General features: G+C 45.0%; 1 protein-coding gene across 1 annotated transcript in view; it reads left to right on the plus strand.

The window, feature by feature from the left end:
- LOC124170083 overlaps window positions 1-26,256 on the plus strand; it is a 247,049-nt gene that overhangs the window by 75,921 nt on the left and 144,872 nt on the right. The window contains exons 6-7 of the mRNA XM_046548777.1: window positions 19,577-19,702; window positions 22,262-22,428. Coding sequence (XP_046404733.1) covers window positions 19,577-19,702; window positions 22,262-22,428 — 293 coding nt within the window. The remainder of the gene's footprint in view (window positions 1-19,576; window positions 19,703-22,261; window positions 22,429-26,256) is intronic.

A 26,256-nucleotide genomic window follows, 5' to 3' on the forward strand; every position in this document is an offset into this window, starting at 1 on the left:
AGACTGCGGTATCCGTATCATGACCCGCAGCAACAAGCTCATTGCGACGGTAAGATTTTTAAAGGTTATATTAACCACATAATGAACTTGAAAAATGAAATAACTGCGAGCTTTGAAGTGATTTCTAAAAATGATATTGTAACGACTAATCATAGTGAACTAAACATTGAAGACGTACTGATTTTTGACTAGTTACACAAATTATGTAGCATTTATGATGCGTATGGGTTTCCGGGCGCTCCAGCCGCGTTCGTCGGTTTTGGGTGACGACGGTTTCGAGAGCCATCCTGCTCCCGTCTTCAGGTCGAAGTGGAGAAGCTTAATTTTCCGCCGAGTTATATAGGCAGGCCCCTGGGCGCTGATTGGCCAGGACCCTCTTCCATGTCTTGTCGATTGGGTAGCCGTGGTCTCTATTGAAGTTCTTCGTTTTGTATATCTCCAGGGCTTCTCTTATTTGCCGTGGGTAGTAACGGCTCTCCTTTACCAGTATTCTTGCCTTGTCGAACTCAATGGTATGTCCCGGCTCACTCCATGCGTGTTCTGCGATGGCCGACAAGTTGAACTGCTTCTGTCTCATGGCTCGGGCGTGTTCCTTCATCCTTGTGGCCATCCCTCGACACGTCTCTCCTACATATGATTTCCCACATGAGCAGGGCACTTGGTAGACACCCTCGTAAAGCTCTTGTGGGATTTGGTCTTTCGGCCCGGGCACAGCGTCATGGATTTTGGTCACACAGTTGAATCGGGTGACCACGTCATGTTTTTTGAGAATTCTGGCGATCCTCTCCGAAGTCCCCGCGATATACGGGATAGTCAGTTTCGCTGCTGGTGTCACCGAATCCTCCTCAGTGGTGTGGCGTTCCATAGGTGGCCGGGCGTGAAGTTTGGCGACCTTTTCGGCCCTTTTAAGGACCATTTTCTGGTTGTATCCATTCTTGCGTAGAGCTGTGGTCAGGAGTCTTTTCTCGGATTCCAGGGAATCGGCGTCGGAGACAGTGAAGGCGCGGTGGAGTAGAGAGGATACCACAGAGGCCTTTTGGGCGGGATGGTGGTGTGACATTGCGTTTAGGTAGCGGTTGGTATGAGTGGCCTTTCTGTAGACGGCATGTCCAAGACTCCCATCACCTTTCCTCCTGACTATGACGTCCAAGAATGGTAGCTTGCCATCTCTCTCCTTTTCCATGGTAAACCGGATGTTTTGGTGCCGACTGTTGATGTGATTAAGGAATCGGTCCAGTTCTTCTGTTCCGTGGGGCCAGATAATGAATGTATCATCAACATACCGCAGCCATTTTTTAGGTTTCTTGTCGTAGGTGTTGATGGCCTCCGCTTCAAACCTCTCCATGAATAGATTGGCCACCACAGGTGAAAGTGGCGATCCCATCGCTGCTCCGTCTGACTGGTCATAGAAATCACCGTTCCACAAGAAGAAGGAATTCCGAAGGCAGTGGTAGACTAGGTCAGGGAAGTCTTTTGGTATTCCTGAGTCAACGAGGGTTCTCACAATCTCCACTGATTCTGCAATGGGTACGTTGGTGAAGAGTGAGACAACATCGAAGCTGACCATGATGTCTTCATTTGCGATGGTCATGTCCCTTAACATTTCCACGAAATGGGCGGAATTCTTTACGTGCGTAGTAGTCGTTCCTGTGTGGTCCTGCAGCGTTCTGGCCAGGTATTTTGCAAGACGATAGGTAGGCGCGTCGATTTGGCTTACGATTGGTCTTAGGGGTACACCCTCCTTGTGTACCTTTGGTAAGCCATACAGCCTTGGTGGTTTGGGCGCAGATGTTATCAGGCCTCTCTTTTCTTCAGGTGGAATGGAAGATTTCTTGATAATGGCTTTTGTCTCTCTCTCTGCTTTGGCCATGGGGTTCTTTCCTAGTTTCCGGTAGATGGTGTCAGATAGGAGTTCTGATATCTTCTTTTGGTACTCCTCCTTTTTCATGAGAACGGTGGCGTTTCCTTTGTCCGCAGGCAGAATTAAGATGTCTTGGTTCTCACGCAGAGCCTTGAGGGCAGTCCTTTCTCCTGCAGTCATGTTGGGCTTCGGTGGTTTTGCATTGCGGAGGACACGAGCCACATCTTCTCTGATCTCGTCAGCCACAAGTCTAGGGAGTTTACGAATGCCAGTCTCCACTTCGGTGATGATCTTTTCCCGTGGTATTTCTCGAGGTGTTATAGCAAAATTCAGTCCCTTGGCCAGTACTGAGGTGGTGGCGTCGTCAATGTGCAGATCCGTCAGGTTCACTATGGAACGGTCCTTATAAGGGCCAGATTCCAGTGTTGGGTGCTGCCGAGAGTTAAGTTTTTCGTATTTCTTTATCTGCGATTCCCGGTGCGTCGTTTCCAAGGCTCTGGATGACTCGAAGGAAATCTTGTCAATCTTCTCCCAATCAGTGGCTGTGAGAGTTGCTCCCAATTCCAGGTGAATGCGATAGAGCTCCTCGGAACAAAGGTGGAGTTCCAGCCTCTTGTGGTGAATGCGTTCTCTCAAGAGTGCTTCGCTGGTACGGCGAAGGATCTTCTTGGCTGCATAGGTGTTCAGGTGATGTTTGACTTCAACACAGGTGGGCAGAGTGTTGGTGTCACGGCAACGTTGAAGGAAGGCAAGGGAGGATAGAAGTTTCCCTTTCTTCTTTCTTAGCTTCTCGAATCTCTTAGACTTCCTGAGGATATCCTCCCCGTAGAGGATAGTGAAATTCCTGCGTAGGTTTCCGCGGCGATGATCATGATGCGTATGGGTTTCCGGGCGCTCCAGCCGCGTTCGTCGGTTTTGGGTGACGACGGTTTCGAGAGCCATCCTGCTCCCGTCTTCAGGTCGAAGTGGAGAAGCTTAATTTTCCGCCGAGTTATATAGGCAGGCCCCTGGGCGCTGATTGGCCAGGACCCTCTTCCATGTCTTGTCGATTGGGTAGCCGTGGTCTCTATTGAAGTTCTTCGTTTTGTATATCTCCAGGGCTTCTCTTATTTGCCGTGGGTAGTAACGGCTCTCCTTTACCAGTATTCTTGCCTTGTCGAACTCAATGGTATGTCCCGGCTCACTCCATGCGTGTTCTGCGATGGCCGACAAGTTGAACTGCTTCTGTCTCATGGCTCGGGCGTGTTCCTTCATCCTTGTGGCCATCCCTCGACACGTCTCTCCTACATATGATTTCCCACATGAGCAGGGCACTTGGTAGACACCCTCGTAAAGCTCTTGTGGGATTTGGTCTTTCGGCCCGGGCACAGCGTCATGGATTTTGGTCACACAGTTGAATCGGGTGACCACGTCATGTTTTTTGAGAATTCTGGCGATCCTCTCCGAAGTCCCCGCGATATACGGGATAGTCAGTTTCGCTGCTGGTGTCACCGAATCCTCCTCAGTGGTGTGGCGTTCCATAGGTGGCCGGGCGTGAAGTTTGGCGACCTTTTCGGCCCTTTTAAGGACCATTTTCTGGTTGTATCCATTCTTGCGTAGAGCTGTGGTCAGGAGTCTTTTCTCGGATTCCAGGGAATCGGCGTCGGAGACAGTGAAGGCGCGGTGGAGTAGAGAGGATACCACAGAGGCCTTTTGGGCGGGATGGTGGTGTGACATTGCGTTTAGGTAGCGGTTGGTATGAGTGGCCTTTCTGTAGACGGCATGTCCAAGACTCCCATCACCTTTCCTCCTGACTATGACGTCCAAGAATGGTAGCTTGCCATCTCTCTCCTTTTCCATGGTAAACCGGATGTTTTGGTGCCGACTGTTGATGTGATTAAGGAATCGGTCCAGTTCTTCTGTTCCGTGGGGCCAGATAATGAATGTATCATCAACATACCGCAGCCATTTTTTAGGTTTCTTGTCGTAGGTGTTGATGGCCTCCGCTTCAAACCTCTCCATGAATAGATTGGCCACCACAGGTGAAAGTGGCGATCCCATCGCTGCTCCGTCTGACTGGTCATAGAAATCACCGTTCCACAAGAAGAAGGAATTCCGAAGGCAGTGGTAGACTAGGTCAGGGAAGTCTTTTGGTATTCCTGAGTCAACGAGGGTTCTCACAATCTCCACTGATTCTGCAATGGGTACGTTGGTGAAGAGTGAGACAACATCGAAGCTGACCATGATGTCTTCATTTGCGATGGTCATGTCCCTTAACATTTCCACGAAATGGGCGGAATTCTTTACGTGCGTAGTAGTCGTTCCTGTGTGGTCCTGCAGCGTTCTGGCCAGGTATTTTGCAAGACGATAGGTAGGCGCGTCGATTTGGCTTACGATTGGTCTTAGGGGTACACCCTCCTTGTGTACCTTTGGTAAGCCATACAGCCTTGGTGGTTTGGGCGCAGATGTTATCAGGCCTCTCTTTTCTTCAGGTGGAATGGAAGATTTCTTGATAATGGCTTTTGTCTCTCTCTCTGCTTTGGCCATGGGGTTCTTTCCTAGTTTCCGGTAGATGGTGTCAGATAGGAGTTCTGATATCTTCTTTTGGTACTCCTCCTTTTTCATGAGAACGGTGGCGTTTCCTTTGTCCGCAGGCAGAATTAAGATGTCTTGGTTCTCACGCAGAGCCTTGAGGGCAGTCCTTTCTCCTGCAGTCATGTTGGGCTTCGGTGGTTTTGCATTGCGGAGGACACGAGCCACATCTTCTCTGATCTCGTCAGCCACAAGTCTAGGGAGTTTACGAATGCCAGTCTCCACTTCGGTGATGATCTTTTCCCGTGGTATTTCTCGAGGTGTTATAGCAAAATTCAGTCCCTTGGCCAGTACTGAGGTGGTGGCGTCGTCAATGTGCAGATCCGTCAGGTTCACTATGGAACGGTCCTTATAAGGGCCAGATTCCAGTGTTGGGTGCTGCCGAGAGTTAAGTTTTTCGTATTTCTTTATCTGCGATTCCCGGTGCGTCGTTTCCAAGGCTCTGGATGACTCGAAGGAAATCTTGTCAATCTTCTCCCAATCAGTGGCTGTGAGAGTTGCTCCCAATTCCAGGTGAATGCGATAGAGCTCCTCGGAACAAAGGTGGAGTTCCAGCCTCTTGTGGTGAATGCGTTCTCTCAAGAGTGCTTCGCTGGTACGGCGAAGGATCTTCTTGGCTGCATAGGTGTTCAGGTGATGTTTGACTTCAACACAGGTGGGCAGAGTGTTGGTGTCACGGCAACGTTGAAGGAAGGCAAGGGAGGATAGAAGTTTCCCTTTCTTCTTTCTTAGCTTCTCGAATCTCTTAGACTTCCTGAGGATATCCTCCCCGTAGAGGATAGTGAAATTCCTGCGTAGGTTTCCGCGGCGATGATCATGATGCGTATGGGTTTCCGGGCGCTCCAGCCGCGTTCGTCGGTTTTGGGTGACGACGGTTTCGAGAGCCATCCTGCTCCCGTCTTCAGGTCGAAGTGGAGAAGCTTAATTTTCCGCCGAGTTATATAGGCAGGCCCCTGGGCGCTGATTGGCCAGGACCCTCTTCCATGTCTTGTCGATTGGGTAGCCGTGGTCTCTATTGAAGTTCTTCGTTTTGTATATCTCCAGGGCTTCTCTTATTTGCCGTGGGTAGTAACGGCTCTCCTTTACCAGTATTCTTGCCTTGTCGAACTCAATGGTATGTCCCGGCTCACTCCATGCGTGTTCTGCGATGGCCGACAAGTTGAACTGCTTCTGTCTCATGGCTCGGGCGTGTTCCTTCATCCTTGTGGCCATCCCTCGACACGTCTCTCCTACATATGATTTCCCACATGAGCAGGGCACTTGGTAGACACCCTCGTAAAGCTCTTGTGGGATTTGGTCTTTCGGCCCGGGCACAGCGTCATGGATTTTGGTCACACAGTTGAATCGGGTGACCACGTCATGTTTTTTGAGAATTCTGGCGATCCTCTCCGAAGTCCCCGCGATATACGGGATAGTCAGTTTCGCTGCTGGTGTCACCGAATCCTCCTCAGTGGTACCACCACTGAGGAGGATTCGGTGACACCAGCAGCGAAACTGACTATCCCGTATATCGCGGGGACTTCGGAGAGGATCGCCAGAATTCTCAAAAAACATGACGTGGTCACCCGATTCAACTGTGTGACCAAAATCCATGACGCTGTGCCCGGGCCGAAAGACCAAATCCCACAAGAGCTTTACGAGGGTGTCTACCAAGTGCCCTGCTCATGTGGGAAATCATATGTAGGAGAGACGTGTCGAGGGATGGCCACAAGGATGAAGGAACACGCCCGAGCCATGAGACAGAAGCAGTTCAACTTGTCGGCCATCGCAGAACACGCATGGAGTGAGCCGGGACATACCATTGAGTTCGACAAGGCAAGAATACTGGTAAAGGAGAGCCGTTACTACCCACGGCAAATAAGAGAAGCCCTGGAGATATACAAAACGAAGAACTTCAATAGAGACCACGGCTACCCAATCGACAAGACATGGAAGAGGGTCCTGGCCAATCAGCGCCCAGGGGCCTGCCTATATAACTCGGCGGAAAATTAAGCTTCTCCACTTCGACCTGAAGACGGGAGCAGGATGGCTCTCGAAACCGTCGTCACCCAAAACCGACGAACGCGGCTGGAGCGCCCGGAAACCCATACGCATCATGATCATCGCCGCGGAAACCTACGCAGGAATTTCACTATCCTCTACGGGGAGGATATCCTCAGGAAGTCTAAGAGATTCGAGAAGCTAAGAAAGAAGAAAGGGAAACTTCTATCCTCCCTTGCCTTCCTTCAACGTTGCCGTGACACCAACACTCTGCCCACCTGTGTTGAAGTCAAACATCACCTGAACACCTATGCAGCCAAGAAGATCCTTCGCCGTACCAGCGAAGCACTCTTGAGAGAACGCATTCACCACAAGAGGCTGGAACTCCACCTTTGTTCCGAGGAGCTCTATCGCATTCACCTGGAATTGGGAGCAACTCTCACAGCCACTGATTGGGAGAAGATTGACAAGATTTCCTTCGAGTCATCCAGAGCCTTGGAAACGACGCACCGGGAATCGCAGATAAAGAAATACGAAAAACTTAACTCTCGGCAGCACCCAACACTGGAATCTGGCCCTTATAAGGACCGTTCCATAGTGAACCTGACGGATCTGCACATTGACGACGCCACCACCTCAGTACTGGCCAAGGGACTGAATTTTGCTATAACACCTCGAGAAATACCACGGGAAAAGATCATCACCGAAGTGGAGACTGGCATTCGTAAACTCCCTAGACTTGTGGCTGACGAGATCAGAGAAGATGTGGCTCGTGTCCTCCGCAATGCAAAACCACCGAAGCCCAACATGACTGCAGGAGAAAGGACTGCCCTCAAGGCTCTGCGTGAGAACCAAGACATCTTAATTCTGCCTGCGGACAAAGGAAACGCCACCGTTCTCATGAAAAAGGAGGAGTACCAAAAGAAGATATCAGAACTCCTATCTGACACCATCTACCGGAAACTAGGAAAGAACCCCATGGCCAAAGCAGAGAGAGAGACAAAAGCCATTATCAAGAAATCTTCCATTCCACCTGAAGAAAAGAGAGGCCTGATAACATCTGCGCCCAAACCACCAAGGCTGTATGGCTTACCAAAGGTACACAAGGAGGGTGTACCCCTAAGACCAATCGTAAGCCAAATCGACGCGCCTACCTATCGTCTTGCAAAATACCTGGCCAGAACGCTGCAGGACCACACAGGAACGACTACTACGCACGTAAAGAATTCCGCCCATTTCGTGGAAATGTTAAGGGACATGACCATCGCAAATGAAGACATCATGGTCAGCTTCGATGTTGTCTCACTCTTCACCAACGTACCCATTGCAGAATCAGTGGAGATTGTGAGAACCCTCGTTGACTCAGGAATACCAAAAGACTTCCCTGACCTAGTCTACCACTGCCTTCGGAATTCCTTCTTCTTGTGGAACGGTGATTTCTATGACCAGTCAGACGGAGCAGCGATGGGATCGCCACTTTCACCTGTGGTGGCCAATCTATTCATGGAGAGGTTTGAAGCGGAGGCCATCAACACCTACGACAAGAAACCTAAAAAATGGCTGCGGTATGTTGATGATACATTCATTATCTGGCCCCACGGAACAGAAGAACTGGACCGATTCCTTAATCACATCAACAGTCGGCACCAAAACATCCGGTTTACCATGGAAAAGGAGAGAGATGGCAAGCTACCATTCTTGGACGTCATAGTCAGGAGGAAAGGTGATGGGAGTCTTGGACATGCCGTCTACAGAAAGGCCACTCATACCAACCGCTACCTAAACGCAATGTCACACCACCATCCCGCCCAAAAGGCCTCTGTGGTATCCTCTCTACTCCACCGCGCCTTCACTGTCTCCGACGCCGATTCCCTGGAATCCGAGAAAAGACTCCTGACCACAGCTCTACGCAAGAATGGATACAACCAGAAAATGGTCCTTAAAAGGGCCGAAAAGGTCGCCAAACTTCACGCCCGGCCACCTATGGAACGCCACACCACTGAGGAGGATTCGGTGACACCAGCAGCGAAACTGACTATCCCGTATATCGCGGGGACTTCGGAGAGGATCGCCAGAATTCTCAAAAAACATGACGTGGTCACCCGATTCAACTGTGTGACCAAAATCCATGACGCTGTGCCCGGGCCGAAAGACCAAATCCCACAAGAGCTTTACGAGGGTGTCTACCAAGTGCCCTGCTCATGTGGGAAATCATATGTAGGAGAGACGTGTCGAGGGATGGCCACAAGGATGAAGGAACACGCCCGAGCCATGAGACAGAAGCAGTTCAACTTGTCGGCCATCGCAGAACACGCATGGAGTGAGCCGGGACATACCATTGAGTTCGACAAGGCAAGAATACTGGTAAAGGAGAGCCGTTACTACCCACGGCAAATAAGAGAAGCCCTGGAGATATACAAAACGAAGAACTTCAATAGAGACCACGGCTACCCAATCGACAAGACATGGAAGAGGGTCCTGGCCAATCAGCGCCCAGGGGCCTGCCTATATAACTCGGCGGAAAATTAAGCTTCTCCACTTCGACCTGAAGACGGGAGCAGGATGGCTCTCGAAACCGTCGTCACCCAAAACCGACGAACGCGGCTGGAGCGCCCGGAAACCCATACGCATCATGATCATCGCCGCGGAAACCTACGCAGGAATTTCACTATCCTCTACGGGGAGGATATCCTCAGGAAGTCTAAGAGATTCGAGAAGCTAAGAAAGAAGAAAGGGAAACTTCTATCCTCCCTTGCCTTCCTTCAACGTTGCCGTGACACCAACACTCTGCCCACCTGTGTTGAAGTCAAACATCACCTGAACACCTATGCAGCCAAGAAGATCCTTCGCCGTACCAGCGAAGCACTCTTGAGAGAACGCATTCACCACAAGAGGCTGGAACTCCACCTTTGTTCCGAGGAGCTCTATCGCATTCACCTGGAATTGGGAGCAACTCTCACAGCCACTGATTGGGAGAAGATTGACAAGATTTCCTTCGAGTCATCCAGAGCCTTGGAAACGACGCACCGGGAATCGCAGATAAAGAAATACGAAAAACTTAACTCTCGGCAGCACCCAACACTGGAATCTGGCCCTTATAAGGACCGTTCCATAGTGAACCTGACGGATCTGCACATTGACGACGCCACCACCTCAGTACTGGCCAAGGGACTGAATTTTGCTATAACACCTCGAGAAATACCACGGGAAAAGATCATCACCGAAGTGGAGACTGGCATTCGTAAACTCCCTAGACTTGTGGCTGACGAGATCAGAGAAGATGTGGCTCGTGTCCTCCGCAATGCAAAACCACCGAAGCCCAACATGACTGCAGGAGAAAGGACTGCCCTCAAGGCTCTGCGTGAGAACCAAGACATCTTAATTCTGCCTGCGGACAAAGGAAACGCCACCGTTCTCATGAAAAAGGAGGAGTACCAAAAGAAGATATCAGAACTCCTATCTGACACCATCTACCGGAAACTAGGAAAGAACCCCATGGCCAAAGCAGAGAGAGAGACAAAAGCCATTATCAAGAAATCTTCCATTCCACCTGAAGAAAAGAGAGGCCTGATAACATCTGCGCCCAAACCACCAAGGCTGTATGGCTTACCAAAGGTACACAAGGAGGGTGTACCCCTAAGACCAATCGTAAGCCAAATCGACGCGCCTACCTATCGTCTTGCAAAATACCTGGCCAGAACGCTGCAGGACCACACAGGAACGACTACTACGCACGTAAAGAATTCCGCCCATTTCGTGGAAATGTTAAGGGACATGACCATCGCAAATGAAGACATCATGGTCAGCTTCGATGTTGTCTCACTCTTCACCAACGTACCCATTGCAGAATCAGTGGAGATTGTGAGAACCCTCGTTGACTCAGGAATACCAAAAGACTTCCCTGACCTAGTCTACCACTGCCTTCGGAATTCCTTCTTCTTGTGGAACGGTGATTTCTATGACCAGTCAGACGGAGCAGCGATGGGATCGCCACTTTCACCTGTGGTGGCCAATCTATTCATGGAGAGGTTTGAAGCGGAGGCCATCAACACCTACGACAAGAAACCTAAAAAATGGCTGCGGTATGTTGATGATACATTCATTATCTGGCCCCACGGAACAGAAGAACTGGACCGATTCCTTAATCACATCAACAGTCGGCACCAAAACATCCGGTTTACCATGGAAAAGGAGAGAGATGGCAAGCTACCATTCTTGGACGTCATAGTCAGGAGGAAAGGTGATGGGAGTCTTGGACATGCCGTCTACAGAAAGGCCACTCATACCAACCGCTACCTAAACGCAATGTCACACCACCATCCCGCCCAAAAGGCCTCTGTGGTATCCTCTCTACTCCACCGCGCCTTCACTGTCTCCGACGCCGATTCCCTGGAATCCGAGAAAAGACTCCTGACCACAGCTCTACGCAAGAATGGATACAACCAGAAAATGGTCCTTAAAAGGGCCGAAAAGGTCGCCAAACTTCACGCCCGGCCACCTATGGAACGCCACACCACTGAGGAGGATTCGGTGACACCAGCAGCGAAACTGACTATCCCGTATATCGCGGGGACTTCGGAGAGGATCGCCAGAATTCTCAAAAAACATGACGTGGTCACCCGATTCAACTGTGTGACCAAAATCCATGACGCTGTGCCCGGGCCGAAAGACCAAATCCCACAAGAGCTTTACGAGGGTGTCTACCAAGTGCCCTGCTCATGTGGGAAATCATATGTAGGAGAGACGTGTCGAGGGATGGCCACAAGGATGAAGGAACACGCCCGAGCCATGAGACAGAAGCAGTTCAACTTGTCGGCCATCGCAGAACACGCATGGAGTGAGCCGGGACATACCATTGAGTTCGACAAGGCAAGAATACTGGTAAAGGAGAGCCGTTACTACCCACGGCAAATAAGAGAAGCCCTGGAGATATACAAAACGAAGAACTTCAATAGAGACCACGGCTACCCAATCGACAAGACATGGAAGAGGGTCCTGGCCAATCAGCGCCCAGGGGCCTGCCTATATAACTCGGCGGAAAATTAAGCTTCTCCACTTCGACCTGAAGACGGGAGCAGGATGGCTCTCGAAACCGTCGTCACCCAAAACCGACGAACGCGGCTGGAGCGCCCGGAAACCCATACGCATCATGATCATCGCCGCGGAAACCTACGCAGGAATTTCACTATCCTCTACGGGGAGGATATCCTCAGGAAGTCTAAGAGATTCGAGAAGCTAAGAAAGAAGAAAGGGAAACTTCTATCCTCCCTTGCCTTCCTTCAACGTTGCCGTGACACCAACACTCTGCCCACCTGTGTTGAAGTCAAACATCACCTGAACACCTATGCAGCCAAGAAGATCCTTCGCCGTACCAGCGAAGCACTCTTGAGAGAACGCATTCACCACAAGAGGCTGGAACTCCACCTTTGTTCCGAGGAGCTCTATCGCATTCACCTGGAATTGGGAGCAACTCTCACAGCCACTGATTGGGAGAAGATTGACAAGATTTCCTTCGAGTCATCCAGAGCCTTGGAAACGACGCACCGGGAATCGCAGATAAAGAAATACGAAAAACTTAACTCTCGGCAGCACCCAACACTGGAATCTGGCCCTTATAAGGACCGTTCCATAGTGAACCTGACGGATCTGCACATTGACGACGCCACCACCTCAGTACTGGCCAAGGGACTGAATTTTGCTATAACACCTCGAGAAATACCACGGGAAAAGATCATCACCGGAGTGGAGACTGGCATTCGTAAACTCCCTAGACTTGTGGCTGACGAGATCAGAGAAGATGTGGCTCGTGTCCTCCGCAATGCAAAACCACCGAAGCCCAACATGACTGCAGGAGAAAGGACTGCCCTCAAGGCTCTGCGTGAGAACCAAGACATCTTAATTCTGCCTGCGGACAAAGGAAACGCCACCGTTCTCATGAAAAAGGAGGAGTACCAAAAGAAGATATCAGAACTCCTATCTGACACCATCTACCGGAAACTAGGAAAGAACCCCATGGCCAAAGCAGAGAGAGAGACAAAAGCCATTATCAAGAAATCTTCCATTCCACCTGAAGAAAAGAGAGGCCTGATAACATCTGCGCCCAAACCACCAAGGCTGTATGGCTTACCAAAGGTACACAAGGAGGGTGTACCCCTAAGACCAATCGTAAGCCAAATCGACGCGCCTACCTATCGTCTTGCAAAATACCTGGCCAGAACGCTGCAGGACCACACAGGAACGACTACTACGCACGTAAAGAATTCCGCCCATTTCGTGGAAATGTTAAGGGACATGACCATCGCAAATGAAGACATCATGGTCAGCTTCGATGTTGTCTCACTCTTCACCAACGTACCCATTGCAGAATCAGTGGAGATTGTGAGAACCCTCGTTGACTCAGGAATACCAAAAGACTTCCCTGACCTAGTCTACCACTGCCTTCGGAATTCCTTCTTCTTGTGGAACGGTGATTTCTATGACCAGTCAGACGGAGCAGCGATGGGATCGCCACTTTCACCTGTGGTGGCCAATCTATTCATGGAGAGGTTTGAAGCGGAGGCCATCAACACCTACGACAAGAAACCTAAAAAATGGCTGCGGTATGTTGATGATACATTCATTATCTGGCCCCACGGAACAGAAGAACTGGACCGATTCCTTAATCACATCAACAGTCGGCACCAAAACATCCGGTTTACCATGGAAAAGGAGAGAGATGGCAAGCTACCATTCTTGGACGTCATAGTCAGGAGGAAAGGTGATGGGAGTCTTGGACATGCCGTCTACAGAAAGGCCACTCATACCAACCGCTACCTAAACGCAATGTCACACCACCATCCCGCCCAAAAGGCCTCTGTGGTATCCTCTCTACTCCACCGCGCCTTCACTGTCTCCGACGCCGATTCCCTGGAATCCGAGAAAAGACTCCTGACCACAGCTCTACGCAAGAATGGATACAACCAGAAAATGGTCCTTAAAAGGGCCGAAAAGGTCGCCAAACTTCACGCCCGGCCACCTATGGAACGCCACACCACTGAGGAGGATTCGGTGACACCAGCAGCGAAACTGACTATCCCGTATATCGCGGGGACTTCGGAGAGGATCGCCAGAATTCTCAAAAAACATGACGTGGTCACCCGATTCAACTGTGTGACCAAAATCCATGACGCTGTGCCCGGGCCGAAAGACCAAATCCCACAAGAGCTTTACGAGGGTGTCTACCAAGTGCCCTGCTCATGTGGGAAATCATATGTAGGAGAGACGTGTCGAGGGATGGCCACAAGGATGAAGGAACACGCCCGAGCCATGAGACAGAAGCAGTTCAACTTGTCGGCCATCGCAGAACACGCATGGAGTGAGCCGGGACATACCATTGAGTTCGACAAGGCAAGAATACTGGTAAAGGAGAGCCGTTACTACCCACGGCAAATAAGAGAAGCCCTGGAGATATACAAAACGAAGAACTTCAATAGAGACCACGGCTACCCAATCGACAAGACATGGAAGAGGGTCCTGGCCAATCAGCGCCCAGGGGCCTGCCTATATAACTCGGCGGAAAATTAAGCTTCTCCACTTCGACCTGAAGACGGGAGCAGGATGGCTCTCGAAACCGTCGTCACCCAAAACCGACGAACGCGGCTGGAGCGCCCGGAAACCCATACGCATCATGATCATCGCCGCGGAAACCTACGCAGGAATTTCACTATCCTCTACGGGGAGGATATCCTCAGGAAGTCTAAGAGATTCGAGAAGCTAAGAAAGAAGAAAGGGAAACTTCTATCCTCCCTTGCCTTCCTTCAACGTTGCCGTGACACCAACACTCTGCCCACCTGTGTTGAAGTCAAACATCACCTGAACACCTATGCAGCCAAGAAGATCCTTCGCCGTACCAGCGAAGCACTCTTGAGAGAACGCATTCACCACAAGAGGCTGGAACTCCACCTTTGTTCCGAGGAGCTCTATCGCATTCACCTGGAATTGGGAGCAACTCTCACAGCCACTGATTGGGAGAAGATTGACAAGATTTCCTTCGAGTCATCCAGAGCCTTGGAAACGACGCACCGGGAATCGCAGATAAAGAAATACGAAAAACTTAACTCTCGGCAGCACCCAACACTGGAATCTGGCCCTTATAAGGACCGTTCCATAGTGAACCTGACGGATCTGCACATTGACGACGCCACCACCTCAGTACTGGCCAAGGGACTGAATTTTGCTATAACACCTCGAGAAATACCACGGGAAAAGATCATCACCGGAGTGGAGACTGGCATTCGTAAACTCCCTAGACTTGTGGCTGACGAGATCAGAGAAGATGTGGCTCGTGTCCTCCGCAATGCAAAACCACCGAAGCCCAACATGACTGCAGGAGAAAGGACTGCCCTCAAGGCTCTGCGTGAGAACCAAGACATCTTAATTCTGCCTGCGGACAAAGGAAACGCCACCGTTCTCATGAAAAAGGAGGAGTACCAAAAGAAGATATCAGAACTCCTATCTGACACCATCTACCGGAAACTAGGAAAGAACCCCATGGCCAAAGCAGAGAGAGAGACAAAAGCCATTATCAAGAAATCTTCCATTCCACCTGAAGAAAAGAGAGGCCTGATAACATCTGCGCCCAAACCACCAAGGCTGTATGGCTTACCAAAGGTACACAAGGAGGGTGTACCCCTAAGACCAATCGTAAGCCAAATCGACGCGCCTACCTATCGTCTTGCAAAATACCTGGCCAGAACGCTGCAGGACCACACAGGAACGACTACTACGCACGTAAAGAATTCCGCCCATTTCGTGGAAATGTTAAGGGACATGACCATCGCAAATGAAGACATCATGGTCAGCTTCGATGTTGTCTCACTCTTCACCAACGTACCCATTGCAGAATCAGTGGAGATTGTGAGAACCCTCGTTGACTCAGGAATACCAAAAGACTTCCCTGACCTAGTCTACCACTGCCTTCGGAATTCCTTCTTCTTGTGGAACGGTGATTTCTATGACCAGTCAGACGGAGCAGCGATGGGATCGCCACTTTCACCTGTGGTGGCCAATCTATTCATGGAGAGGTTTGAAGCGGAGGCCATCAACACCTACGACAAGAAACCTAAAAAATGGCTGCGGTATGTTGATGATACATTCATTATCTGGCCCCACGGAACAGAAGAACTGGACCGATTCCTTAATCACATCAACAGTCGGCACCAAAACATCCGGTTTACCATGGAAAAGGAGAGAGATGGCAAGCTACCATTCTTGGACGTCATAGTCAGGAGGAAAGGTGATGGGAGTCTTGGACATGCCGTCTACAGAAAGGCCACTCATACCAACCGCTACCTAAACGCAATGTCACACCACCATCCCGCCCAAAAGGCCTCTGTGGTATCCTCTCTACTCCACCGCGCCTTCACTGTCTCCGACGCCGATTCCCTGGAATCCGAGAAAAGACTCCTGACCACAGCTCTACGCAAGAATGGATACAACCAGAAAATGGTCCTTAAAAGGGCCGAAAAGGTCGCCAAACTTCACGCCCGGCCACCTATGGAACGCCACACCACTGAGGAGGATTCGGTGACACCAGCAGCGAAACTGACTATCCCGTATATCGCGGGGACTTCGGAGAGGATCGCCAGAATTCTCAAAAAACATGACGTGGTCACCCGATTCAACTGTGTGACCAAAATCCATGACGCTGTGCCCGGGCCGAAAGACCAAATCCCACAAGAGCTTTACGAGGGTGTCTACCAAGTGCCCTGCTCATGTGGGAAATCATATGTAGGAGAGACGTGTCGAGGGATGGCCACAAGGATGAAGGAACACGCCCGAGCCATGAGACAGAAGCAGTTCAACTTGTCGGCCATCGCAGAACACGCATGGAGTGAGCCGGGACATACCATTGAGTTCGACAAGGCAAGAATACTGGTAAAGGAGAGCCGTTACTACCCACGGCAAATAAGAGAAGCCCTGGAGATATACAAAACGAAGAACTTCAATAGAGACCACGGCTACCCAATCGACAAGACATGGAAGAGGGTCCTGGCCAATCAGCGCCCAGGGGCCTGCCTATATAACTCGGCGGAAAATTAAGCTTCTCCACTTCGACCTGAAGACGGGAGCAGGATGGCTCTCGAAACCGTCGTCACCCAAAACCGACGAACGCGGCTGGAGCGCCCGGAAACCCATACGCATCATGATCATCGCCGCGGAAACCTACGCAGGAATTTTATGTAGCATTTATTATTCCAGCTTTAATATGCAGAGATAAAACTTTAAACTCTTCAACAGAAATTAACAATAATGATTAATGCAAATAATTAATACGATTAACAAAAAGTTTCCGCAATTCATTCATATACGCTAAGGATGTGCGAGTACTCGAAAATCCGAGTCGAGTCGAGTAGTTAGTATTCGACTCGAGTGTTTTCAGTAGCATTACGAATGTCGAGTCGAGTCCAGTAGTTTCGGTTACAGAGCTGTCGAGGCCAGTACGGCCAGAAATCTGCCGACAGGAAGCGCTATCATTAACCTTAAGTAATACTATAATTTTTAAAGTCGATAATGATTCCTAATGCCTTGGCCCGGGAGTTTCATCTTGCTATGTACACTTCAGTAGTCACCGTTGGCTCGAAATACCTTTTCGTCATCCGCGGCGGCCGATCGTCTTCCTACCCGGCGGCGTGTTCGGAGTATTCGGAGTGGACCACTGCATCGCTCATTCTTTCTTTTGCGATACCTTGCAACCTACTCATTTTTCTTTAATCAAACGCCGAGAGAATTCGTAACAAATTGTTGAGATCTCTGGAAGAAATAGCCCGGTCAAATTTGCCCAAAACATAGGGGTACCCTTACATAAATTCCCTTCAAGCTGAAATTTTGCATGAACTTAGGGATATCACTTTGATTAAATGCTGAAAAGTCTCCATAGATCCCGTTTGTGCTAAAAATTTTATTCAAGGTCAAAGTTCACAAAATGGGTTTTTGCATTTTTTGGCCAAAACGTTAGTTTTATGAAAACAATTGCTCTGTACAAAATTGTAGATAAAAAAAACTATCTCCAAAATTATTATCATACTTTTCTCCCTTAGATTTACCGTTTCTGAGAAAAAACATTCGAAATTTATCTGTATTTTACGTAATATGCGTTGCTATATTGTTGCGCTCTCCGAACATTATTGTACGCGTAACACGAATATTGGCTACCAGCTCTCACCTGTCCCTTCCCCAACAATATACTCATAATTTCCTTTGCGATATCTCTGTACGCTACCCATTTTCATTCACTCAAACCCCGAGAGAATGCGTAAAATGTTGTTACAATTTCTGAGAGAAATATTTAACTTTAATGTTGCAGCGGACAATGCCAGTTTTTTCCGGTGTTTAAAGTCACAAGCTTTTAGCCTTTATGATTACTGGGTACGTCCGATATTAATTTTCTTTTCATTCATTTCCTGCGGGTTTTTTTTCCTAGAAATTAAAAAACAAGAGTCACTAAGGTTGATTTGACGACGTGAGAAATGCATATATTTTTGCCTTACAAAGCTAAAATTAAGTTCTACAGTTCGTTCACCTCGTCCACTTAAACTTCATGAAGATTCAAGATCCATAACAATCATAGATATGATTTTTGAAAGGTATTGCCAATGTTCCCGAATCTTACAATTATGGATAGTAAGTGTGTGCAGAAATTGTCTTGCCTTGAATCCTACTTGCCTTTATTGCCGGCAGAAATTTACCATGAAAGGAAATTTTCAGCAGGCAGTAATATGGAGACGTCAAAACCTGCTGCCTGATGAAGTAGAAAATTTGTTTTTCTTGCGTAAGAATTGAAAGGCTCAAAGAATACATGTTTTATTTCTAAAGGTAATTCATTTCAATTGTGCCTATGGAACTCTTTAAGGCAAATTAATGTTCATTTACCTCTGAATTCTGGCACAATTACCCTCAAAGGTCCTCATTACACTCTCCGTTTTACATCAAGTTAAGCATTTAGAATGAAAAACTCATAATGGGATCGGAAAAGTAAGAATAAATTGTTGTATTGCCTGATCCAGAAAGTACCATACTCGACTCGATACCGCGAGTAGTTTTCAACTTGACTCGAGATCAAAAAGTGCTACTCACACATCCCTAATATTTACTACCTATTTCTATTTTATTGATATATTTTACGTTCGACGAAAACAGCCTAAGGGTAGCCTTTCAAGTCCATTCATGAATTTTTCTAATCTTTGTTTACTCACTGACACAGTTTCTCCCAAAAAATTGTGACTATAAATGAAAACTAAAAATACCAGATATCGCAACATGGATATTTGAACAGTTGTTCAAGTGGACTGTACATAAATATACAAACTTTGAGTCGAAATTCTTTTACTCAAATAATTCCCTAATTTCTACAAAACCATAATTAACAAAAATATAACACGAGTATTTGTGTTATTGTATACTTGCTTGAAAACAGAGGAAAAGTCCTTACATTAATTCAGTTTCCCAACACATACATTCTCCACAGAAGATTAATGCAATATCCATGAATAAAATTATGCAATACTTACCATGTGGACTTCCATACAAATCGCAACCCCTTTGCAAATAGATTTTGAAAAAAATATGATTCAGTTTTTCGGCTCAGATGAGGGTCTATTAAAATTTTATTGAGTAAGAAACATGGTAAATGAGATGGCTGCCGGTCATTTTGGCGTAGATTTCAAAATACGATTTTCAACCGTTATATTTTATTATGTAAGTAATATAATGGGTAATTTTTCATCTGCTTAATACAATTTGTATCGTCGTCAGGTATTTATCTCTCGAAAATTTTCTATTGCACAAAACGCCGTTGTAAAACCGAGTAGAGGAAAAGACAAAATAGGGGAAAGAGGAGCGTGGAGAGAGGGAACAAAGGGGTTTGGGGGAGTAAACGTTCTAAGCGCTGCGGTTTCATGGAAGAGGAATGGAAGATGCAATACGTCGGCCTCCTGTTACCATTTTATTGTATATTTTTAATAGTGTAGCATAATTTTTTGTCTAATTATAGAAGTTATTGGACCATTTTAGAATAGAATTGGTTTCAATAAAAGCTAGTGACAGGCATTCAAACTAATGAAAGTCTAATGTGTTTTATGATAAAGTGGTTGTAAATGTACTTATATAGCTTTCTTTTTCATCCAGAGCAATTAGGAGCGTGTGGTACGCCGTGGACTCCAGGAGAGAGTTTGACCCAGACCAGACAGTGCTCTACGAAGAGCTCAACAGGTTACGTGGAGATGATTACAGGGAAATGGCGGAGAAGATAAGGTAAACACCGTAGTCATTGTATAATTTCATGTTAATTTTAATGATGGAAATATATATATTAATGTGGTTATTCAATAGGCTATTGAATAATTATTAGAATTAATTTATTTATGAAAGCTTCATCTTCCATAACTTTAAGTATGGTATTGCAAAATTTAATCAGGTAATGAGCAAATTTGAACTATGTAGCCAATGGTATAAGTAATTGAGTGTAGATCCAGAGGTTTGACTGTCAAACTGATTATTATTAAAATGCTCTATTCTCATGAGTAAGTCCACATTGAAACTTATTGGCAGAGAATGCCAGACGCATTGATAAAATACAAAATTTTAAAATTAGTATTTCAAGTTAGTGTGTCATTATTTATGTCATATCAAGTTAAGCCTATAAAAATGTTGCATTCGAGCTTATATTAATTTGGTAATGGAACCATTTCGCTCATTGATATAAATAAATAACTATAGATTGGTCCCAGGTAAAGGAGACAGAAGTGATGTTCGATTAATTAAGAGGCTAGCGGGATCAAATAGATTGTTTCCCTGTATGCAGTGGATTGACAAAAAAATTGCACATTAATTTTCTCTCATACCTTTGCTATTTCAAAATTCCGTAGATACCCACTTACCCATGAGTTCAACAAACTATCTGAGGTAATAATTTGATTGCTTGCGTGTCATTAAGTTTCGCCTTAAATTTCCACTTTGTTCAAAATCGATGAAATTCCTTCACGGAAATTTTCCCATTAGTTTCACTATTTTCCACGTGTACTGCTTCTTTCTTTGAGCGCCACCATTGACGTAGAGCTGACAAATGTTTGATTTAAACGGCATAGCTGTATAACTTTTATTTTCCTTAGAATGTAACCATCTGATTTCCTAAGACTCATTCAATTTCCCTAGTAACGGTACAAGGGTACCCTTAATTGAAAAGTTAGCGTTTTGTCAGTTACTACAAAAAATGTTCTTCTTCGTCGTAATGTACGAATTACTGATTTTTTTACGTATTCAACTCGTAAGCCTCCGAAAGTGCATTCCAAAGCTGGTACATGACGTCACAGCATCATCTACCTTGAATATCTTCCACATTTCAATAGATAAATGTATGCTTTATACGGTATAGCCGTTTGCATTTTATTATCGCTCGGTTGAAACGATTAAATTCCCTTGAGGGTCCATTGCCAAGGTGCAAGAGTACCCCAATTTTACGATATATCGTTTTGACGTCTATTACAGAAATGTTCATCATTCAAGCTAATAATAGAAACCGTGATTTATGTAAACATTTATATTCTCTAACATTAATTTTTATATTTTAATATTCCAAATTAGTGCTGAATTCTCACTGTTTTTGAAAATATGAAGATCATCTTCATCCCCTTAATGCAATTTTTAACATGATTCAAGGTCATTGATCTGGGTAATTAAATTAGAAAAGAAATAATATATTTTTATTCCATTTTTATTTTTTTTATTTTGAAATTGTAAAAACAATATCCCCCATAAGTCATGAACATCCGAGGATAGTACATTTTTCTCTCTCCCCATCATCATTAATTTGGGTCAACAACCCCTCCCCGTATCGGAGACTAATCATCTCCATGCGATACTTCCCCTACCTTCAACATCCATTATTCCCCCTCCTTCAACTCTTACTTCTTGAGGAAGGTAAACTTCTCCAGTACATCTGGGAATCTTCTCCTTAACAATCGCTGCCAGAATCAATGAATAGACAAAATATCAGATGCTTGATAAATTACATACATTATAATTCATTTCATAATGAATATTCCGAATAACCAATAGAAAATTTGATGGCTGTATTCGAAGGATGATAAAATGCTAACAGCCATGCCGTTTATATGAAAAATTTGTCTACTCAAATGTGGAAGATATTTGAGGTACATGATGATGTGACGTCATATACCAGAGTCGCCAAATACGGTACTATTGTCAAGAAGGGGGGATTTGGGAGGGTGATGAGTAATAAGGGGGGTGGATTGGGAAAGGATTGGATTGAAAGTGGAATGGATTGGATTACGTCGTTAACTAGGTGTTCTTCGGTTGCTATCTTTTGAATTTCTTAGGCAACCACCATCCTTCCTTTCCCAGTAAAATGCATTGTTTTTGTATTTCAACTGCTTTGGTTCCCCATTTCCAAGAGGTTGCCGGCAAAAGCTGACTTTTCATTCTTGTTCCTTCAGCATGCCTCGTGTTTCATCATCCTTGTCTTGAAGTTTGGTCCCGTTTGGCCGATAAAACATGAATCACAATTATTACTATTTAATTCATAGATACCAAATTTCAATGTGTGTTCAATTACACCTTTTGTATTATTGAAAAATATTCCCAAGGTTTTGTCATTATAGCAAGCGACCTTGTATTTAGCATAAGGGATTGCTTGGGTTACAAGATTGGATAAAAAAGCCGATAAAATGTATTATTTTTCGACGGGTAGCAAGGAACTTGACTTTGAGTAAAATAAATTGCTGAAGGTGGCATGAGGCCTTAATGTGAATGTTTTACAGAATAGCAGTTTTTATTCTTGTCTCTCTTTCACAGACAGAGTGAAAAATCCTGGATAAATGGGCTCTCCTTCGCTGCGATGGTGGAAAACGAACGGGAGCAGCTCAATTGGAAGTTGCATGAAGCGCTAAATGAGTCTGCGCCACAGCTCCTCCTGCAATTAGTGATCGTGCTCATGCAACTAGGCAACGGCGAGACGGTCGGTGAGTGGATGTGCATGTATGATCAGGGTTCGCCCTGGTTGATGGAATAGAAAGAAACTCTCCTGAAAGCCTAAAGACCCTGAAAATGGAGAATGGGAAGTTAGAAATGGAATGGAATGGTAATGTAATACTTAATTTTTCTGCTTCTTCTACCTCTGCCAACAGTAAATGAGAGATGAAAAAAACTATGATTATGCGGGCATAATTGGTTGGCTGCAATTGAGTCATTTCTCATTACACGCTTCTGACGGAGGTATGGGCAAAGAGATGAAAGGTATTAGGCTCGAATTGGTCACCCTGGGTAAAAACATGGCTGTCGACAAAGCACTGAGGTCACAATGACAATTGCAGGCACTGTTTATTCACTGAATCGGAAGACGATCCATGTATTACTGGTATACTCATTTTGAGGTACATTAATAAAGTATGCCAGACGATATTTGCAATTTGCAACTCGGCATTGATCATCTAGTATTTGCCTCGTCACATTGAAAGCTAATTTTCAGGAAATTTAACGTAAGTAATCAGAGTAACAAAGTTTTCTCCTTTTTAAAAGTGGGCTGTTTACTGGTTAAAACTATTAACCTTTTCTGGAAGACACTTCTTTTTACCTGAGGAAAATATGTTTTCCTTCCAAATCTCAATCAAGGGAGTTCATAGGAAGCATACCCTATCATTCTAATAACTTTGTCTCAAACTGATTAAGGTATTAAATTAAGGTATGTGCAGAATTTCTCTCATTGGGCATTCCCGTCACAGTTAGGATTTGCCAGAAGGTAGGCAACTTGCCACACAATTGTTAGATTAAAAAGGAATAAGTAATCATTAACTGCCTATTTACAAAATTATTGATACCGACAAAACATTAGAGCATCCCTATTAAAATTTTCTCTTCCATTATATAAGTCAGTGCGTAATGTGGAAATAATTAATAATAATAATACAATCAAACTACAGCAGGCAGCATAAGATAATATGCTAGGAAAAAGTATTTTCCTAAAAGCAAAGAACAAAGCATCCATAATAACGTGTCGGAGGAAATTAGGCTTCTTTGTCAAATAACTTTGGATTGTGTTAAAAAATGTAATCAAACACTAATTATAAACTGGATGCTTTATGCGCTGTAATCATTTCATCAAAACATAATACACAATAGGGAAACATTTCAAGAATTTCCTCAGATGGTTGTTATATATAACAATAAACCAAGTTATTTTTGACGAAATGTAATGAAATAACTAGAATTCTTATTCAAACACAAGTAAAAATTGCATTTTGTAAAACTTTCTGAAGCACTCTAGGAGTCATCAGGTGATTCTGATTTCCAATCTTCATTGCTGTAGTTTTCACGAGCTTTCTTGGGTGCAAAATCACATTTTGAACAACGCCCCCTCTCCTTTTCTCATAAAAGGCCACGGTAGTCATTTTTGAAATGTCAACTGGGTAAAAATTATCTAATACTGTCACGTATAATTGTTAGAACTTAGTCATGTAATTGCTTTTTACACTCATTGACATAAATACGACGATATCATGAAGTAAATTTGTGAAATATTAGACATCTGGTTTTGATAGAAATGTATTGTCCTACATTGATTGATTGCCGTATTAGTAAAAGGGGACGAATTCTTCCCATACCTATTCTTCCTTCAATTTCAAATAATTTGAAATACCGTCATGTCACGATACATATTTAATTTTGGAAAACCAAAAGGAATGAAGAAAATATTAGAAACACATAAACGTAGCTATGAAAGCAAAAAAAAGAAAAACACAGCAAATAGACGCTGTTTAACATCGTTAGCCTCTACATTTCTATCAAAGTCGGATTTTCACCTTTCCTCGCATGGTGTCAACACTTTTTACTGTCGGCAGATACAAACGTGCTGAAAACGTCCCAATAGAAATTAGTGGAAAAATCTACTTGAATAAAGGGGAAAAATGATTCTGGATGTATGAGCTGAAATCGGCACATCAGTCGTTAAAGGTTTAAACTGGAGTAATTTCTTGTTGACGCATAATTACACGGTTTGAAAATGTTCTCAATACAGAAGATAAAACATTGAAAGAAACCTGGTCCCTCTCCTTTTCGCGTCTTGCGCGGCACTAATGAGGGATCCTCTTTGCGCCAAGAAAATAAGCGTAGATCATTATTCCGAAAATTCTACCGTAAAACATTTCCAATGCAGACGTTTGGTGTTGGATGAAGAAGATATCTAACCTAAAGAACGCTTTGAAATGGGTATGAAGAAAGAAAGCATTTTCAAGTAACCAATCGCATAGATTCCATTTCAATTGTTTCCTGTTGTTCAATTACCTCCCCTTCCGAATGGTAGATATGCTACTCCCTCAAGCTCTTCTCTCTCAACATTGTTGCCGTGAAACCCCTCCCCTTCCATGACCCCCGAGAGAGAAGGCCTGAGCGCTCCGTTGTGACGTCACGAGTCGCAGGTGGACGGAGGGAGGTGTGAAGACTGATGTTTAGAGTGGCAGTTTGCGAGGAATGCGTACGAAAACCATGCGATGCCTAAACAGACATTTATCCGGCTACGATATCCTTTATATAACAATGTATATACTTCTATTTAAGTGTTGTCAACAGTACATCCTTACCTCAGGGAAGAATAATATTTATTTAGATTGGACAAACAACTTCGCCGAAAAATCTACTTTTCACAGTGGCAACTTGCTCCCAAATGTATTTGAAATTTCGAAAATTTCATCAGAAGCCTTGTATTCGGTAAAATACTTTTACGCATTAGTGATAAACAGCATAAAAATCATTGCATTTTTTATATTTTTCACGAAGCTTCTATTTTTTCAGCATCGCTGAATTAGACGAGGATATAATACAGAAGTAATGTTCTTACACACACGCAAGATTAGGTTAGAACTAGAATGTGCTTCTGTGACGTGCCATAGAGGTTGTTTTGAACACATTCATCTGCAAACAAAAATTTCAAATTATTCACTCAGCAGGGCGAATTGCAACCTCTTAAGAAATGGTGAACTAGGGTTTGCTTCTTCTAAGGGCTTAGAAATATTATTTTGAATGCACAAATACCATATGCTACCTCAGAACACATAAATATAGCATTCAGTTCGAAAAATTGCTAACCCTGATAGGACATAGTGATGTCGTTTGTGCTGCTGTCAATTGACATAGAGATTTATTTGAATGGACAAATACCATTTCCTACCTGAGGACACATAAATGTGGCATATAATGCATTCATTTGGGAAAATCCTCATTTTTTTGACTGATTTAGTTGTTAAAATACATTTAACCCATTACCGGTCGAGTAAAGAAACACTTGAAAATATATAATTTTTTCTCTTCGATTTACCTAATAACATGATAAATAAGGTAAATTGAAAATATGGGCCTTCAAAAAAATTTGCTTATGGTAAAAAAATGTTGCGTTTTCGCAACGTTGGCCGAATCCGGTATCTGTAGACGGTTATGCAACCCGCATTACAATAAATTGCCGTCTCATAGGAATATGCTGTTTTTACTGTCGGATATAATCCTATGCCTTTTAATGCCACGTATGTGACAAATATCGTCATTTTGGATAAATAAAATCCTTAGATATTATGTTTCCAATGAGATGTTGTTGTTATTAGACCTTAATCTACTATAAAATAGACATGTTTTAGGGTTTGAAAGAAATAAGTCAAAGCGAAAATTTTCTCAGAAGAGCATGTATTTCACATTTTTTCATTGACTTTAATTTTACCATAGCAGATTTAATTACAACAATCAATGGTTAGTTATGAAATACTCAAGCATTTTGGGTGCAATGGAACATAAAATTTCGTACATTC

Source organism: Ischnura elegans, chromosome 13 (genome assembly GCF_921293095.1).
Source record: "Ischnura elegans chromosome 13, ioIscEleg1.1, whole genome shotgun sequence".
NCBI classification, from domain to species: Eukaryota; Metazoa; Arthropoda; class Insecta; order Odonata; family Coenagrionidae; genus Ischnura; species Ischnura elegans.